The sequence below is a fragment of the Scatophagus argus genome, chromosome 20, assembly GCF_020382885.2.
Source record: "Scatophagus argus isolate fScaArg1 chromosome 20, fScaArg1.pri, whole genome shotgun sequence".
NCBI lineage: Eukaryota > Metazoa > Chordata > Actinopteri > Scatophagidae > Scatophagus > Scatophagus argus.
Window position 1 is genome coordinate 18198588 of NC_058512.1, and position 20783 is coordinate 18219370.

The 20783-nt window shown below is 40.1% G+C and overlaps 1 protein-coding gene across 2 annotated transcripts in view; it reads right to left on the minus strand.

The window, feature by feature from the left end:
* The window catches only part of dcc (DCC netrin 1 receptor), a 204102-nt gene that overhangs the window by 114509 nt on the left and 68810 nt on the right, over nucleotides 1-20783 (minus strand). For both annotated transcript variants that reach the window (XM_046375461.1, XM_046375460.1), the window contains exons 3-5: nucleotides 19490-19777; nucleotides 14811-14961; nucleotides 14507-14643 (exon numbers count right to left, since the gene is read on the minus strand). In XM_046375461.1, coding sequence (XP_046231417.1) covers nucleotides 14507-14643; nucleotides 14811-14961; nucleotides 19490-19777 — 576 coding nt within the window. The remainder of the gene's footprint in view (nucleotides 1-14506; nucleotides 14644-14810; nucleotides 14962-19489; nucleotides 19778-20783) is intronic.

Below are 20783 nucleotides of genomic sequence, written 5' to 3' on the forward strand. Positions count from 1 at the left end.
TCTTCAGTTTTTCTTTTTTTAAATAAAGCTCTCATAAACCTACTGTACACTATGCCCCCAGTACCCAACAGCACAAAGTTAGGGACTAGCTGATGGATAAAGTGAAATATTAGCTACAAAGCCAAGTGTTGTTTTTTTTTTCTCTCAGGAGTTAAGGACCAAACCAAGCCGATGACTCAAACGAGTATTATTGTTGCTCCTTGTGTGCAGGATGCGGGAATAAGTGGTGGTATAACACATTTGACATATCAACTTAATAACGTAGCACTGTCGCCTCATAGCAAGAGGGTTCCAGGTTTGAATCCCGGTCTGGGCCCTTCTATGTGGAGTTTGCATGTTCTCCCTGTGCCTGCGTGGGTTTTCTCCGGGTACTCCGGCTTCCTCCCACAATACCAAAAAACATGCACATTAGGTTAATTGGCTACTCTACATTGCCCCTAGGTGTGAGTGTGAGAGTGTGTGGTTGTCTGTCTTTGTGTGTTGGCCCTGCGATTGACTGGCGACCAGTCCAGGGTGAACCCCGCCTCTCGCCCGTAGTCAGCTGGGATAGGCTCCAGCTCCCCCGCGACCCTGACGGATAAGCGGTATAGAAAATGGATGGATGGATGGAAATGGCCAATGATGTGGCCACCAACTAATGCAGCTTTAAAGCTATATAAAAAAGGGAAATTGGAGGAAACTGGATGATGTCATAAATCATGTTTTCATTTGTAGCCCAACATTCTCAGCATGTTAATATTTCAGCAAACCTTTTGCATGTTCAGCATGTTTGTAATGTTGTTTGTATTTATGTCTGAGTTTTTTTAAATGAAATATCAGCAGATTTGAGGCATTTTTTTTTTTGTAAATATGTCTTTTTTTCATTTGTTGTCTTCACACATTTAGCTTATTGTGGGCAGGTTTTACAACATTTTTTACTAGTGGTGAGACACCAGGAAATCACTGCTCTCAGCCAAGAAACAGTCTGGCAGACAAACCCCCATAAAGCCACGAATGGTCATTTTAACACTGTGGTTATTGCAAGGATTAAACAAATGAGACATGGCATGTTAATAAGTGAGGTTTTGAGTTGCTGGTTGATCCAGGTTAGTACAACTATTTCCTAACAAGGTTCCTATAAACTCTAAACCTCATTTAAACTTAAAAACATTTATAGCATAAACCTAAAAAAATGCAGAAGGTTTTAATTGAATCATTAGTCTGCTTTCAGTCTAGTCAGTGACAGCAGTTTCTGTTGTTGAGATGTGAAGTGAGCAGCAGACTCAAACATGTTCAGGTGCAAGCTCATGTGACTGCTCGTAAACTGTCTCCTGGCTCGCCACATCAACAGGAGGGAAGGAGGTGGGGGATGTGGCTGCCATGTTTCAGCTCTGTTGTCACTGAACGTTGCCTTAGAAAATGTGAAGGCTGCTTGTGAGAGCAGAGATGTGAGACAGGAGCCATTCTGAGCCTCAACAGAGACGAGGGCAATGCCTGAAGGTCCTCGTGTAGCTCCAAGTGCCACGGCAATGCTGTCAGCGCTCGCAGATCACAAGCATTCTCCCTGTCCGCAAACACAAACACACACACACACCCGGAAATGTCCTGTAGTAGGAACATAAAGAAAGAAAGAGATACAGAAAGAATGATGAAACCAGTAAGCAGTAAAAAAAAAGAAAAAAAGAGAAAAGACAGGGTGTTGGGAAAAGAGAAAACAGTGTAAGTGGTGTATGAAAGAAGAAAAAGACATGGAAATGGAGAAAAAGAGGAAAGGTAGAAAGTTAGTAGAGAAGGTGTGTGTGGTGTGCATGTGTCTCCATCAATACATCATTATCTGGAGGTGTAACTTTATCACCGCTGTAATGCTCTAATTAAGAGCTAATGATTTCCTTTAAACTCTGTCGCAGCTTCACCACACCAACAACTACACAGTGATACACAAACAACACAGACAACTACAAGTGTCCAGGAATTAGTCTGAGACAGTAAACAACAGACACGTGAGATCAGAACCCTAACTAACCTTAACCCTAACACCTCATGTAATCATTATTCTTCATAGAGCTGAAGTGTGCAGTTCATCTAATATCCATTAGATGTGGCACCGGGAAAACTCTGTCTGCATTGAAGTAAATGGGAAAACCCTCATCTTCACTTTAAAAATACAAGTTCAGTGTCCTAATTCCATACTGCATACTAACAGTATACAGTATATTATATTTTGCTGGTTTGTGATAGTGTACTGTTTTTACAAACCAGTGTTGTTTATCATTTTGTATAAACAGGAAATGATGCAATACATGCCCAGATTTAGCCTGGTTCTGGATTATGCCTTCAGAATAAAAGTTGTGAGGGGTGAGACAGTGTTCAAGCCATGCAATTTGTTATTTATACAGACTGAAAGCAAGCACAGAGTAATAATGAATGTCAGAAAATTTAATGCTATACCACTTTATCCATATGTTGCATATAACAGTATGGTCATCAGTCACTCAGAGCAGTGTATTAAATAAACACTATGAGATTCCTGTTTGATAAAATGTTTCTTTTCAGTATGTATGAGGATAAAGTAGACAGGCCAGAAAATTATAATAGCAATGGGCGATCATTTGTTTTCTAGTTGCTATGGGTTCACTTATCACACAAGAGGTAATAATCTATTTTCATAATACTGATTATGTACATGTGTAATGTATTTCAGATATTAAACAGTCTCCTCTGTCGCCACGGATACAACAGTTTGTCAGAGTTGTCCAATCCACTGATTGTTTGGATTTTTATTCTGCAGAGCTGTGAGTTTCTCACTGATTACCTGGTCATCTGAGGAGATGTGTTAACAAAAGCATGTGTTTCCAGGCTGTTCTTTGTGATATGAACGGCGACAGCCAGGATGCCATGCTGACACAAGTCTACTTCCTGCTGAAAACAGGAACTATTCATATGGTAATGAGACTCATCAACACTCACCTGACCTCTACCAGACACAACAAGTCTGACTCTAAGTCATCTGGATGCACACACTCTTACCTGGATTTACACATAGAACTGAAATGTTCACTCAAATAATAAAAGTGAATCTGATAAAACAAACACAATTTTAAAACACTAAGAAAAGAGCATGCTGTTGTGATTCCCCCCAGCACACACACACACACACTATTAGTGAGAGCTGCACCATAATAACTTCCACTCCACATTCAAATGGAAATCAGCTCCATCATTCATTTCAATGAACATCTGCTACGTGTGTGTGTGTGTGTGTGTGTATGTGTGTGTGTAAATGAGATGATAGGAACCAGTGAAGGACATTTACACTCACACATAGCTACAGCTACGCACAAACAGAGTTAAACTCTCTTTGTGTGAACAGAAACTCGTTAGCAGCCTCTTTATACCTGCACTTAACCACCAATTATCTGTCATTAAGTGCATCCATGGACAGTCATTACACAAACATACACACACACACACACACAGAAACACACCTTATCATTCACTTTGTAGACATGGAATAGTAAACAGGATGTAAAGCCAGACATTCAAGAGTGAAGGGCTAACATTGCTGTTAGTTTGCCTGAGAGGGAAATATTTTTGTCTTGTGTGCATCACTGCTGATATTAAATTCATGTGACATGTGAACACTGTGCCTTGCATAATATATTTCTTCAGAAAAATCATCTATTTCCTTGTCAACGGCTTACTCCAGCAATTTAACATAGTCTTACACTTACTTACTAACTTAAAGGTTCAGTGTGTAAGATTTAGCATCTTGGAGCAATTTTGGTTTCAGGTGAACATACACTATGAACAGTCCTACAATTAAGCTTTTTATGTGTGTGCTGTATGTCTTCTGAAAACCCATTTATTCAGTTTTTTTTGCAGCTGAGAAACCTAGAAAATTCTATTTCTCTGTGTTACAAGTCCAAAAAGTCTCAATAAAATTGATGGTGAAAACAAATCATTTTCAACCAAACTGAAGCACTTTGCTGCCTTCATGTTTCAGCAGAGGCAGACTCAAAAGATTCACTTCAGCACTAAAAACATCTAGCAAAGATATTTTTGAGCCTGTAGGAGCCAGCTCCTTCCAGTCCTGTTTCTCTGAACCTCTTCTGACCCAACACTGACAAGCAAGTCAAATCCAATTTAGGAACAAAATTAAGGTAAACTGATTTTTCATCATCACGGAGAGAGAGAGCAGGGAGCAGAGCGATTACAGCAGAAATGAAGGTCAAAACACTGGGGAAAAACACAAAAACAACTGTTTTCTGATCTGCTCATCTATGTTTACCCGTTGTCTTAGTAAAGTAAATATAAAGCACATTTCTACTACACTCTTTTCAGTAATACTGCACCATATTCACCACTGTGCTGCTGCAAGTTTTTCTTTCTTAACACAAATACAGGTTTCATTCACCAGTTAGATCCAACAGCCTCTACTTTGCTGTTTTTGATCAGCTTCAAGACTGTACTCTTCTGACTCAACCACCTTTAAAGGCAGGCTCCACCTGTTTCTTTTGTTCATTTTACCCCACCCCACCCCCACGTAACTGGACAACATTATGTTTCCCGAATATGTGCATTTGATGTTAAAAGTTAGTTGATATAAACATAATTAATTAAAAATCATTTGTAACAGAGAGGGCTGCAAACACGAACACAGACCTGCGACTCTCAGTCACAAGCTTATTAGGCATCTGAATATATATAAAGTAGCAACATCATCATACAGAAACTTTCAGGTCATGTAAAAAATGTTTTAGAAGGGACTGGGAAAATCACATTTTGACACAAAAAATATTAGCATATAAGTTTGAAATTTTGGTCAAAATACAAGTTCTTTGACCAAAATTTAAGAGGGATCACTGCTTGTATATAATGATATAAAATCCTTTAAAACACAGAACATAATGGACCCGCCCTTTACGTGAAACATCAACAGAATGCTGAATTGACAAAGACTAAGCAACGATTTAAAACATGTTTAGAAAGAACCAATGAGTGAAAGCAGTGTATTTGTTAAAAAGATAAAATGAGAAGAGCAGGGTGGTGAGTAGAGTCAGGGTGCTATCCCGGCTGTAAGAGTGAATAAAGCACTACATTACATTACTTACAACAAACACACTGTTGTGCGTCTTGTACAGTTTTTAATGCCGATAAAAACTTCTCTGTCTGATTTTTCTCTGTGCTCTGAATACAGAAATATTCAGACAGCTGTGCTTCCTTCCATGACTGATGCTCACAGCAGTGAGACAGACTTCCAGCTGGTTGTCATAGCAGCAGTTTAATAGGAAGCAGTGGTCATCGTAGCGGGATGACACAGGAGACATGTATGATGTCTAATTAGCTTGGTGCGGCCCTCGCTTACCGACAGCTCTGACCCAAATCCTGTCTGATCAGCACATTTGTGTTTTCTGCGAAGGGATGCAGCCAGGTTGAGACACAAGATGATGGCCTCACCTGTCCATCCCAGCTGAAGCTGCCTGTCCAAATGAACAGGTGAAATCAGCGTGAAGATAATCGCTGCAGACAAACGGGCAGGGAAGAGGAAGGAAGACGCTGACAAACCGTGACATCACAGTGAAGAAGAAACCAACACAGGCTGAGAGAGAGCAGCGTAAGGTCAAAGTTCACATAAGCCGAAGCCTGAAGCACGATGGCTAAAGTGTAGAAGGAGGTGAAGATAGATGGAAAGACAGCAGGAAAGAGAAACGACTGCACTGACAGAACAGCTGTAGAGCAGCAGAACCTTGCAGAAGACCATCCCGTTCGAAAATCACCTCCAACCAGCAGTTAGTACTATTTTACAGAATATGAATTCCCAAACAAAGGAACACACAGATGGTAAGATTAAGGATGGCAATGAGAGCGAAACGAAGGGCGATTTGACCGGCGAGAAAGAACGTAAATCTCCCAAGATTCATCACAAACATCCAAGTAATCTGCAGTGCCGGGACAGAGATGACAACAGATGGTGAAAATGAACAGATGTCTGTGACTGATCGACTCACTCTCTCCACTTTCACGAAATGTGTGTTCCTTCTTATTCTCTCCAAAATAAGCTGAGGTTTCTGCACAAGGTCACACATATGGGGGGGTATTTGGTGATCAGCTGTGGGCTTGAAGTTCAAACAGAAGCTCTGTTTGATGGGTAGTTCACACCTAGCAGGTTAGTCCCGTCAGGCTCAGGTCATACTGAAAAGTCACATCACGTCCATTTTCTTTTCTCCTCTGTGACTTGATTGAGTTCAAATCCTGGATTACAAAGCTTAAGAGACAAAGGCAGGTCAAAGTGATTTGATTTGTCGGCAGTGACTTAGCGGGCATATTAAAAACCTGCGATCAGGCAGAAAGAAATGAGCAGCAGCAACACGCTGGACAGATTGAGACGGATTAAACAGTCTGAACCTACGTGACCAAACAGCTGACAATGCTTTAATATGTAAGACCGGACAGTACTTCAGTAGCATATAGTAGATAAGTGAGGAAGGTGGGGATAGAGCAATGAGAAAAAAAGAAGGAAAGACAGATTAAGAGACAAAAGAGGATGAAGACATTAAGACCACTGTATTTTTTTAACTGCCACATAAGATCTTCAGCAGGCTTACATCATTAACTTGGGTGTCATGGGATTTGCTGCAGAATACATTTGGGGAATCACACAAGCTACTATCTGTATCCAGGAAAGCAGTCGGCCAATTTAGACTTTACTTTGTGATGAGGCATCATCAGAGCCATCCAAATGGTACGTGAAACTAAATTCATATTAACCTAAATCAACCCTACACATTGATATTTTAGCTTTCTGTAGCGTGCTGTTGATTTGTCACTAAGTCGTATTGTTGTTAACTAAAGGTCTTAGTAGCATAACTGAAAGCGACTGGTTTGCTTGTAAATGGTGTTAGTTGTTGTTTGTTTGCTAATGGGTAAAAATGAACACGAGTCCAACATCAGTCAAGCTTAATCTCACAACAAATTTGGTGATGCTCTTGTTCAGAAGTTAAGGAAGATGAACCTCAACTAAAGTCTACATTTAATGTCTTTCTGGCGAATCAGCCATGCTATATTAGCTGCTAATAGTTTATGTTTGCACTGGATGTACAAACAACAATCACCGGATTATTACTGACAGCAGAAACCTGGAAATATTGTTATATAAGGAGCGATCTGTTTACGTTTCGCATTAATAATGATTTAAATTTTTCCAGAAAAAGCTATTACTGCACAAATCCAGATGCTGTTCAAATCTGAAATAACTCAGAGATTTAGTAATATATAAAATGGATGTCAAAGTTAAATCAAGGCCAAAGTGACATCAAACAGATCCAGCTGTGACTCAGTTGTCCCCTACAGGCACCAAAGTTTCACTGAATCTAATCAAATTAAATGTCTTTTTAAAAATCAGTTTTTATAACTTTGACCTACTTAACGGAGAAGATGTGGAGAGAAGGAAGTATGAGTGGAGACAGTAATGAAGACCAACTCCACACCACTGTCCATGCATTTAGAACGCAACCAATGCCATGCTGATGTCACCAAATTGACAGGTGTCCCAACACTTTTGTCTATTTGTATAGCAAACCTTTACACTTTACTTACTGAGTTTGCTTCGAGATATTTATCCCTCTGTTCCTTCTAAACACCCCATGGTACTTCAAATTAAACTGAAGTTATTTTTGTATTAAAAACAATTTATATTTATCCAACATGCAGCCACAGAGAAAAAAAAACAAAATATCTGAGAGTGATGACCACTTCTGGCAGTTTATTTGTTTTATTGGCTGAAAAAGTTCCAGTCTTGGCTGGACTGGTGAACATATTGACAGACTTAAATCCTCCATCTGTATTAATGGAAACTTCCCTCTCTCTACAGGAGCTCTGTGACCCCGCCCCCTCGTTCTCTTTCATGTCTTTCCATCTTATTGGGCGAGTGGCAGCGGGCCGGCCGGTGGCTCAGCAGGGTGTTTGGCAGCTTGTTAAATGTTTTCTAAAACACCCACAGTAATTCACAGAGCCTGTAATTAATCAGGAGAGGAACCCTGCAGGCCACGACCAGGAAAGTGTGTGCATGTGTGTGTGTGTGTGTGTGTGTCTGTCTGTGTCGTCTTTCCTGAAGAGGGACCACACAATTCCACAGACAAGTGAGACAATCACAGCAGACTGAACCAGTCTGTTTTACTGTTCTTGTGAGTGTGCGTGTGTGTGTGTGTTTGTGTGTGTGATTAACCGCGGTGAATTTTGAGCTGCATTCGCAATGTTTCAATTATGAACTAACAAGCCTCATTTTAAAATACAAGGACTCACTCGAACCGCTTTTGCAACAGTGTCAAACGTCGTCTATGTGTTCGATAGTGCAGTTCGGAGTAACTGCACCTGCAAGGTAAATACTCTGATGTCATAAATGCATGCAGCAGTCTGGTTAGAATTTATAATGACTTTTTTTGAACCAAATAAGCAACAGATGACAAGTCTTGGAAAGTCTTTAAAATTCTCTGGAGGATGCAAACACCATTAAATGGAAGGAGACCACTGGAAGGTTGAATTCCCACTTGATTGGACATAATAGTAAAGGTTTGGTGTCTAAGCCCCGCGATTGACCGGTGACCAGCTGGGATAGGCTCCAGCCCCCCACAACCCGTTTTCAGTCCTTTTATTTGCCGAGCTTGTTTCATCCACCTCTGTCTGCTAATGTCGCAGTGAACCTCTCCTTTACTACAGTGCTGGCAGTCATTGTACATTAAAATGCAGAAACGTGAATGTAATTGTGCATATTGGTGCAACGCAGCAGCTTACAAGTTTTAGCTGGTGCTAAAAGAAAATCGCATTAATCAAATTAATGAACTTAGCTTTGTCAGAGTCCAGTATTGCAAATGCTGGCCCACAGGTCATGGCTTACTGGGAATCTAAAATGGAATTCAGCGTCCATTACTGCACATCTGTGTTAAAGTGGACTATTAAGGTTCATGCCTTGAGCAGCTTGAGAACAGGCCAGTAATAAACCTGGCTGCCGTTGAGTTTTTGGTGCTTCACTCTGTAGCACTATCACAAGTTCGCACGACTCCAACAGAGCCATCTTCTCTCTAGCTGATCACGTCACAGTAGTTTGTGACAGTCAACACCCAGCAAAACTCATATCCTTAGTGTTCTGAACATGTTGCTGTAAAGATGTGCAAAATAAGGTGAGCAAAATGTCGCAGTCTACAACTATCATTTAACCAACATTCAGGCTAATATAAATGCTGGCTTGGACTTGGACTTGATATATTGGGAATAGGGCCAAACATAACAAAACAAAACCCTCCATGTTTTTTTTTTTCCTGTTAGCATTCAGTGCTAACACCAGCAACCGGCGCTGACAGCAGCACAGTGAATATGACTGATAGCTGCAGCGTTGGCTCCCTTTCTCAGTGTTTTCATTTAACGGCTAACAGGAACCAGCTAATGAGCCGGGCTGCACTCATTATTATGGGAAACAACACGCACATTCGTTATCCTAATCATCTAATCATGGTCACTGCCCTGTGGAGTCAGAACACACTCAGCTCCATACATCACCACGCTGTGGATATTCATCAGCATCTAACTGCCTCCATTTGGATAAACAAAATGTAATGGGGCATATTAGCACAGCATATTTCTTCTTTATTAGTTTAATGTAAATGCAAGACTGAGACCGGAGAAGTGAGCCTGTCTTCCATCAGAATATTTATTTTTGATTTTATCTTGAGGGTTTTTATGGGTTTTTGTATTTAATATTGCATGTCCTCAGTGGGCATTTGACCTCAGGAGGAATAGAATGAGACTTTCTGGGAAAAAAAAAAAAAAACAGTGGGATTTTATTTCCAAATCCTTAAAAGTAATGAGCGGAAAAATAGTTCAGGATTTTATGCTCGGATAAAAATTTTTTACAGCATATGGCAACCACAATAAACGGGCTGAGCTGCAGGGTAAAAGAGGTTTGTATAAAAAAAAAAAAATAAATAAATAAAAAATAACGATGATCATAAAACACTAAACTTTCTATCTTTTGAAACGTGTAGAAGTCTTGTCAGCCTGAACTTAACATAAAAGCCTCAATTCAAGTAATGGAAGCAAATAATAGCTATCTCAGTTTTATCATTCTGTTTGTATTTCATTTTTTCAGCCGTTTTTTTTTAGTTATCACCAAGTAGAAAGTAGAAATGAATAGAAATAATGAATAAATGAAAGAAAAACTGAGAGCACCGGAGTGGCGACATGAGTTGTCGTTAGCATTTCCTGTGCGTGTGTTTTTCTACATGTTTAACCACACACAAAAAGCTCATAAATATGCAGAGTGTGTCCTTGTAGTGTGCGAGTAAACCGTTCACCTTATCAAACATATTTAATTTGCAGATGAGGCAGAGAGAGAGAGCGATAACACGCAGACAGATGGAGGGATGAATAAATAAATCCAGAGTGCATTCTCAGATAGCTGCAGTCTCGTCGTGATCCTCCGGTTTAAATCCTTGTCTGTTTCGGCTCTGAAAAGTACCATCAAAGACCCTTTCATGTGAAGACATGACAGTGAAAAAACAGCCTCCATGTGTTTGTCATAATGCTGAAATTACTCAGAAGGCTCAGACTGATCACATCAGCTTCACGTCAGCTTTAAATTTAGGATTACTTTCAATTGATCTCCTTCCTTTTCTCGTCCTTCCTTTCTTTCTTTCACTCAGTTTTTTTTCATTTTGCTTTGTTTTCTTTTTCCTGTAACCACTGGCACATTGCGACCAGATGTGCACCACTGGCTCACTGACGGGAGGTGGGTTTGGAGCAAGTTGGAGTTCAGTGTGTGCTAACATATTTAGTGTCTGACGTACTGAGAGTTGTATGAGTTTTAGAATTTAATGAGGAGATCCTCCAGTACCCTGCACACTGGCAGTTCATCAGGAGCAGCAGTGTCTGATGTGTATCAGCTGACCTGCACTTGAACAAAGTGGTCCTGCCAGTCAAAAGAAGGTTACTGCAAATATGCTTGTTTAAAATCACTCACGACGTGAATGAGAAACAATCCGACACATGCTAAATCTTTTAAGCCAAGATAATAAAATAGTTTCATTGAAAATTTAATAGGTCATTATTATGTAACCTTACTGAAGTTATAATAAAACTTAGGCGGCACGGTGGTGCAGTGGTTAGCACTGTTGTCTCACAGCAAGCGGGTTCAAGACTGTCCCAAAAACATGCACATTAGGTTAATTGGCTACCCTAAATTGCCCCTAGCAGTGAGCGAGTGTGTGGTTGTCTGTCTTTGTGTGTTGGCCCTGCGATTAACTGGCGATCAGTCCAGGGTGAACCCCGCCTCTCGCCCGTAGTCAGCTGGGATAGGCTCAAGCGCTCCAGGAACGTTCATATAAAAATTGTGTGGAACATGTATTTTTAATATACTAAATGAAGTGTACTGACTGAATACAATTGAAGGAGTACTTTCATGCATGTGTAGAATGGATGGGCAGAAGGTACACATCAGGTACTGAAAGGAACAATTTACTGTCCTGTTTCCACACTTGTTTTCCCCACTCCAGACTTGTATTTTGATGAAGCTCTAGCAAAAGTTCAATCAGAAAGAGTATTTCTTACGCTTAAGTGAGCAGTTTATATCACATACCATCCTGTCATTCGCTCCTGTATTGCATGTCCACTCATAATTTCCTGCTCTCACTGTCTGGGACACTCACATAAGATCAGCTGGTCACTGATCATTCCAATAGCTGCCATCTTTTTAATATGATTTGCTCTCTTCCTTAGTACATTTATGCTGCTCTTACATGTGCTCCTCCACCTCCCATCGCTGCCCAGTCTTCACAAATTCACCAGCGTCATCATTTCACCAGCCAACACCACCAGTGTCTGGACTCCACGGAGGGATTTATCTTGCTGCTGCTCCGAGCAGATGCCCCTCGATCACAAACTCTCCCCGTTGATCCTGAGCACCAGAGACTTTTTGACAAAATTTAATTATCTGCTGTGCTCCCTGTTCATTGTTTATATATCTTTTATTCTGATTGTTTATATCTTTTATTCTGACTGTTTTTTATATTTATATAGTGTTGTTTTATATTTATAGCATTAGGTATTTTGTTAGGTAATTGGGTTTATACCGGGACAATAAAGCTCCTTGAATCCTTGAATCTTTGAATCTTTGAACAGTTATCCTTACTTAATTCACTTGTCTCTCCTGATTGAGCTTCAGTCTCATCTTTGGAGTTTTATTGTAAAATATCCCTAAAAAACAAAAGAGTTAAATGTTCCAGATGTATCATCTAATCACAGTGAAATAAAACTTGTTGACTGGATGTTTACAGTTTTTAAAATTATTATTTTTTTTGTTCATTAGAGCTCACATTTAGTCCACTTATTTAGTCCCCTTCCATTTACCACACATTCACAATTCCACTTCCAGTTGTTACATGAGTGTTGCCTTACTCCTGTTGTTGTATTAACTTATTAAGGCTTTATTTTAAATTCTCTATGCTTGTGCGTGTTGTATTAAACTTTTTTCCCATTTCCTCCCTCTGAGTGTTTTAGGTTGCAGTGCTTATCAGAAACCTCCTGTGACATTGAGAGGTTCTAAAAGATCTCATGATGATGTGAGCAGTAACACGTTGGCACTAGTTTAACACGTCAGAATACAGAAATTTATGATCAGAGCCCAGACGTGACAGACTGAAGACACAGACTCCTCCTGTTTATTGTAAACATCATGTGATGTTTGCAGGCAGCGACTGTCGAGAGCAGAGTGTAAACAGAATCTGAGTGTGATGTAAACACGGAGACAGACTCAGAGGGGACACCGAGACAAAGACATGAAAGGACGGAGACGAGAAGAGAGGCCCAGCTGGAAGGAGAACGAAAACACTGGAAGGTTAATTTGCAGATTTTCTCCTGAGAGTCGAACAAACACCAGCTGCTTCTGTTTGATTTCAACTCTGTTTGCAGAAAAAAATAAGGTCTTGTGTTTCAAGAAAGGTAAAAAAATATAAATAAATAAAAAATCAGATGCAGTTGTTGTATGATAAGTCCTGTATTCATAGCCCTGTTTATCAATTCAAGAGTGACTGCTGAGTCCCCAAATGCCTTAAAAGAAGATTTTTATTTTTTATTTTTTTTACCTTGTGCACACACAATAATAATGTCCTGCTCTTCATAGGATTTCACAGTCCTTCCCTTTTTACAAGAATACATGAAATAAGGACAGCAGGATCAAGTCTACGCAAAGTTTTAACAACATTTCATCCATCATACTTGACATTTTAAGCTGTTTACATTAACATCATCTGTACTTTAGAGTTTTGGATGGGCAGGAACGGAGAAAGTCGGCTGTCTTTCATCATGTGACAATCACTGTTATAGTCACATGACCTGACGTGACTTGTTTTTGTAATTATTGTGTATGGGGGAAAAAAGGATTATTGGGCCAATATGGGTTAGTATGACCAGTAATACGACCTGTGGCAAACAGGACAAAATTGCCTCATAAGCCAGCAGTGCTCCTGGGGCAGTGAGGTGGTGATGAGTGGCTCACCGTGCACTGAGTTTCCCCACAGCGTCTAGACCAGACGGGATAAAACCAAAACGAAAATCTGTTTCATGAAAAAGGGGTTCTTTGTTATGGGGTTAAAAGAAACATTGCTGTAGGACAGGATGAAAGGATTAAAGGACAGAATGTCAGTACTTATCATCTGTTTCATGGTAAACATTTTACAGTATGTTGTTATTTTTTTCTTTTTTATGGAAATGAATTGATGTTACAGCAGACATATATTTTAGGGGGTTTGCTTTGAACCAAACCAACAATCATCTGTATTTCAGGTGTCTGAACGCACCTTGACACCTGAGTAGCTTCAATGTGAATGCAGCAGAAGCAGCAGCTGAGGAGCAGTCAGACAATAAATACAAACATATTTTATTTATGAAAAGCTCCCGAAGCAAACAGACGGCTACCATTTTATATTTCATGACTGCATTTGATTCTGGATGTGATTCTTTGTCCCAGAGAGAGTGTGCAGACAGGAGGGTCTCTCTCGGCGGGGGAACGTGGATGTTTTTTTTTTTTTATTTATATCCTATTTTTATTTATTTTTATTGTTTCTGGGATGTCAGGCCGTTAACATTTTCCAGTGAAGATTTATTTTTTTTTTTTTGTTATTCTTTTTTTTTTCCTTTTCTTTTAGGAGTGACAGGGCTTCATTTTTTTGCTGAACACTGAGCACTGAAGGTGTGTGTGTGTGTGTGTGTGTGTGTGTGCAAGTTCTTGTACTTCTGTCCTTCTACATGAGGACCTATGTGAGTCTGGGGAATAGAGACATATAGTCCTTATTATTTTAGGGTTGATGTTAGAATTATGTTTAGGTGAGGACATCATCCATTTAATCTCAACATCCCTGATTCCTGTCTAGCTTGCGACATTTGTTGCATATCTGCCTTTCATTTCCTGTCACCTCTCAAATGTAATTATCAAAATAAAGGCAAACATTCCCAAACAGTACTTGTGTGTGCGTGCACTCACCCAATACGCTGAGCTCTGCGTGTGCGCTGATGTTGTGGTTCTTGTTGGTAGCTGTACAGCTGTAACTGCCAGAGTCGTCGTCAGTGACGCTCCTGATGATCAGATTACTGCCCGCCAGCAGAGAGTACTTCTTATTCCTACAGAGACAGGAAGAGCGCTAGGTAGTTTTCTTTTTAAAGGTTTGCTTTATCATTTCATAACTTTTCCAAAAAAATAAGTCTGCTGATGACACGGGTTAAACATGGATTATTTTAGGGTGATCTGTGCTATAAACACATTCAAACAGACAGTCAATCAGACAGACCAGCTCTGGATCAGTTCCTCTCCTCTACTCCACTGGATGATCGGAGTCGGGTATCCAGAGGCGGAACATTCCAGCACGGCATCGGTTCCCAGCAGAGCTGTGACTTTGGATGGGCGCTGAAGGAACTGGAGGTTCCTGCTCACTCCAGGTTCTGAGAAACAGAGACAGAAAGAGAGGAAGGTGTGAAAACCTAAAACGTATTCTGAAATGGACTACTTGGTTACAAATGGACACTAAAACATGGCAGCCATATGTGATCATGTGTTCATTATCAACAATGACTGGCTAATCTGCTGCTATAACAGCTTCCACTCCTCCAGCTTCGGGCTTCCAATGAAGTGCAAAGGCTGCAAAGATTGTCTTCCATTTAGACTTAAGAGCATTAGTGAGGGCCAACACTGATGTTTGGTGAAAAGGCCTAGTGCACAGGTGGAACTCCACCCATAAGTGCTGGACAGGGTTGAGGTTGGGGCTCTGTGGATGCCAGCCATGTTATTCTACATAATACTGGGAAAACCACTTCTTTATGGACCAGGGCAAAATACGTCTAAAATATCAAAGGGCTGGGAATGAAACAATTAATAAATTAATTAAAATAACATCTGATTTTCCTCTTTGGTAAATAGCATAAAGTCGACTGAAAACGGCTGATACAATGATATGAAATAGACACAAGAGAGGAGAGCTGCTGTGGGCGCTGTCCTTGGTGCTGAAAGGTTCATGTCATGGATTAAAGCTAATGGCTTCACACGCACACACAAACACACACAAATCACAAGCACAAGAAGGCAGGAAGGCTACGTGCATCACACAGATGCTAAAAGGTACCCTGGAGTAAACAGAAAAAAAGTTTGTGAAATACGGTGGAAACACAAAAAGGAAGGAAAAAAAGAACCTACTACCAAAGCCTCACACGGCTCATAAAAGTATGTAGAAGTAAATCATCTAAAAGTTTGATGTCAGATGTGGCAATACTCCCCTGGGACATAAATGGGATGACATCACATATTTAAATCCCCAAACTACCCCAGCAGTGCCTCTTTCTAAAGATGTCACAAGGTGAAGCTTTCATGTTATCATATGTTTCATTCTATCAGACGTGATCTAAGAAAAACTGACAACTGAGAACACACACACACACACACACACACACACACACACATGCATTCACACCCGTAGTGGGTCAGGTTGTGTTCACCCTCGGGTTGGCCCGAGGGCTGGAAGGTTGTCAAGATTTTTTTCATGAGACAGGAAGTTACATCAACACACCCCATGGCGCTAACGCATGCACACACAAACACACACAGTCATGAGTCACTTCATCTAATTACTTCAGCTTAAAATGATATTATAAGAAGTGATTTTACATGTTTTTTAATTAATTGCTTTTTTGTGTACCCTAACTTTGTATCAAATCTAACAACAAACAATGAAAATTAAAACTAATTTATTCAGTGAGTGTTTCGTGAGACAGAGACATATCTGTTTGATTCATACACGGCATCATGCACACACACACACACACACACACACACACCCACCAACGTGTGCAGAATAAATAAAATGTAAAGCTGTATGACCTCAGGATTCCAAAGGAAAAAGAAAAGAAACAGAAAGAGGAAACAAGATAATCAGCAGAAACAAAAGAAGAAGGAGAGAACTGTCCACACAGCAGATTTTTTTTTGGTTGGTCACAGAGAAGAGTAAAGAGCGAGGGATCACAGAGATAATCACTGAGCGAAAGCGTGACTCCTTTAATGTTTTCACAGACACGCCGCCAAAGGAGCCTGTCAGCAAATCAGATGACACGCCAACGCCACTTGCATCACAATGAGAAGGAGGAGCCATACACACACACACACATACACGCCGATGGAGGCAAAGCCAGCACCCGTTTGGAAAGCCATAACTGCCATAAACTGTGTTGTTTCTTGTTATTGCTTCTTTTCCTTTCTTTTTCTGCACTGTAAACCTCTAAAATGTTGAAATAAAGGTGAAGTGCTCCTTTAAAGTGTGGCCAAACACAATTATGCAATAATTCATCCGCCTCATTTTGTTGTAAAACTGTACTCTGTCTGAAATTAATATGAGGTTTTAGTAGGTTCATGCATGTTTCTTAGACCATGGACAGGAGAAACAATTAAATCCAGTAATTAAACTCCAATAACATTACAACTTTCTCTGTGTAAAGAGTTCTAACATTTTAATTAGCGAGATTTAGAGGTTTTGTTACCATTGGACAGAGCCAAGGTAGCAGCATCCAACTTATTAATTCCTTATGTTAAGCTAAGCTAACTAACCGCAGGCTCTAGCTTCATATTTAGAGTACAGATGTGTTGTCCACATTAGTTGGATGTCAAACAACAGCTCATGTTTCTTACTGAAGATTTACCCACTAGAGTTTCATGTCCATCTAAAACTTGAACAAGTTCAAATGGCAGAAAAGAACCAATCACAGCTCTTACATCTACATCTCAACTCTTTTGTTAACTATCTGTCTGGTATATCCAGACACAAATGCTGAAGAGAACAGAAAGTAGGACAGAATTCAAAAGTCAGACAGACAGTGATGAATTATCTGGGGATGGCACATGGGAATCAGATGGTGCCATCTGATCATCTCTGACCTTTGACCTCTGGGTCTCTCACGGCTCCACTGGTTAAAAACTTTGAAAGTCAAAGTTCATAAAATCTTAATGGAGCTGGAATCATTAATGCTTAATTCATTTGTTCCATTAAACTTTCATACCGATCAAAAAGAAAAGGGGATAAAAGGGATTAAACTGGAAACCATGTCATGTGAATCCATCTGCATGACAACAGCTTGGGAAAATGCACTGGGATTTTGACATTTTTATGGAGTGAAAATTATTAAACCTTTATCAATCTGATCCATTAAAACTTCATACAGATCAAAGTGAAAGAGCTAAAACTGATCCCTTGAAGCATACAAAAGAAGCAATACTACAATGTTTAGTAAAATCCCCTTCCCCTGAGTCTGACAGCTATCGGTTTTAGAGTCTAGGACACGTTCAGCCTAGCTTAGCACAAAGAGTGCAAGCAGGGGTGACACTGCTAGCCGTCCTCCTTCAAGAGGAAGAGCAAGCTTCCCGACAACGCCAAACTTTCTAATTTAAACACTGCAGATGTGCTGACTAATCACAGGAGTGGGATGTTTATTCCACCAACAGGTCTACACCAGCCACTTCACAAGTGCACAATAAAACTTGTAAAATTCATAAAATACAATCATGAAAATAAAAGGTTTTAGGATTTACACTCTCCAAAACTTAAAGAGAGCAAATAAAAGGTTTCTGTTGCCATTCAAGTAAAGAAAGAATGTATTTCTGTACCTTTATATTCTTATATCTATATCTTATTTGGTTAGCTACTGTGTTTGTTACTATTTTAAAATATTTAATTAAATTTTATGATTTAATTCAAAATGTAAATGTTAATTTCTTTAAAGATGTATTTTTTATTTATCATTTTACTCTTCTGAATTCTATTTTTAAAATATTTATTTATTAATTTATTGTTTTTAAATAATCAATTCACTTATTTATGAATGTACTCTGTTGTTTCTGTTGTTTTAATTATAAATTCATTTCTTCTATATGCTGCAATGTGTAATAGTCATGTAACATTTGAGGTCTATTCCCTCGAGGAGATTTACTCCTGCTCTGTCTCTGGAAAGATCGGCCAGACAAAAATGTTAAAAACTTGTGAAGCCGAGTTCACACTACAAGTTTTTTGCCCTGATTTTCTGTTTCTGGAGATCACTGACAAAAGCATCCAGATCAAAGACGAGTTATGCCCGTTCACTTAGCGTGAACTGTTCAAAGACAGTCCAAGTGCTTGCCGATGCCTGGCACATGCCAGGGGGATATCAGGCAAGTTAAATATCTGGTCATACCGGGGACGGGTCTGGGACCCATGCAGGGAGTGCGCAAAGTACAATAACTTCAAGGTTTTAGATTACAAGCCAGAAAGTTGTGTGGTGTGAACAGTGCAGCGATCAGACTACTGTGAGAGTCATGTAGTGTGATCAAGGAATTAAAGTATTTTGAGCTGTGTCAAAGGGTGGGTGGGGAGTTTGAAATGTAAGGTACATGTGATTATCCCGCTGAAGATCGACACTGCTGCTCCAGGGAGCCCCTGCTGGGATCAAGCAAAGACACATTTCAAAAGCGGGAGTCAAAGTGGTGCTTAACCAGGAAGAGAGTGAGCTAACATGAGCTGTTATCTGAGTGATGAAGTGGACGATGTATGGACTCATATAATTGGATAGTGTGGTGTGTAGGGAACATAAGCAGACTCCCCGCAGACTGATGAGAAGCTGCTTCCTCTCAGCCCAGACACATTATTAAAATCCCATTTTACACTCTGTATATTCATTATATCACATTTCATTTTAAAATGAGACATCCAGCACTGGGAGGAAATGAACAAAAATTACTACCTGACAAAGCGATGACTGCGGGAAAAGCAGAACTCACCATTACATGTAAGTAAAAGTGCTGACGCGCAGGAACAAGACTGGAAATCTAAGTCTGCTTCTATAATATTACAGATATGTTAAAATATTTCATGCAGGTAGACTCATTTGATTGGACCTCAAATGAACATGTGAAATACCTAATGGATTAATCACTGTACATCACTATTCAGTCAGTTACCTGGGAGCACTCGGAGCTCTGCGTCCGTCCCTGTCCTGGTGCTGCCCGGGTTGTCAGCCAGACAGCGGTACGTGGCCGAATCGGGCGGCTGGACGCGGCTGACCTGCAGCGAGCCAGATGGCAGCGCCGCCAGGCGAGAGTCAGGCTCAAAGGTCAGTGGCAGGTCCTCCCGGTTCTTCTGCCAGCGGATGACGGGTGTCGGGTCACCTGAGACCTCACAACGCAGCAGGGCGGTGTCGCCAAGATACGAGGAGACAGACTCGGTGGGGACAACCACCTTCAGTGGGCCTGGAGGAAAACAAGAAGCAGTTTGTGATAAGACAAACCGAGTACTGACAGATTCCGTTCAGCGTAAAGATACATACTTCTAATTTAATTGTTTATCTGACAAGCTAAAAAGTCCACACCACAGGCAGGATACAGCGGTTCAGCAGCAGCAAGATCAACACAACTAAACTCTCTCGCACTGCTTCCCCTCAGCCCGAACAAAACATCAACTTTACAGTACTGAACTGTACTGTTTTCAACAGTACTAAAATCTACTGAAATGGGCTCAAGTGATCTGAAATGTTTCGAAGCATTGAAATTAACTCTGGTAGTGTTACCTTGCTGCTTGGTACTGTATTGAACTGTACTCAACTGCAGCCACTTGTATGTTACTGTCTTTTACTGTACAATACTCAATGTTACTTTACTGTGCAGAACAGAGTTTTACTGCACTGTTTTCAACTGCATTCAGCATAAGTCACCTGAAATGTACTGTATTTCAATGCACTGAAGTGTGCTGTACTAAATTGTACTGTGTTGTGCTGTTAAATCAATAAAACCACTGGACTTACTTGGCACCACACAAAAGGTAGTAAAGTGATGATGAAAAGTGATATTACTGCTATAATATGATCTATACTATTATAATCATTCTTACTATTATTCCAGTTATTATTATTATTAGTTATTACCACTGCTTTGACCACTAATACTGTCTCCTAAGTTGACAGTACTACTGCCACCACAATCTTTGCTGAATGAGCTACTTGTACACGTATCTATTAAAACTACTGTAGTAAACTGTACACACCTGAAGCCTCATCCACTGTGTTGTACTGAATTCTACCATACAGTTCTGAACTCTGCAGAGTACTGAAACTAAACAAGCTACTTGTACACCTTCATCTACTAATACCTATTACTGCTGTCAGTTCTAATAGTGCCTCTGTGTAAGACATGAAAGACACGCAGAAGCATGAGGGGTGAGGAAGAAGATGTGAGCAGACAGTGGAGGTTTTTCAAGCTG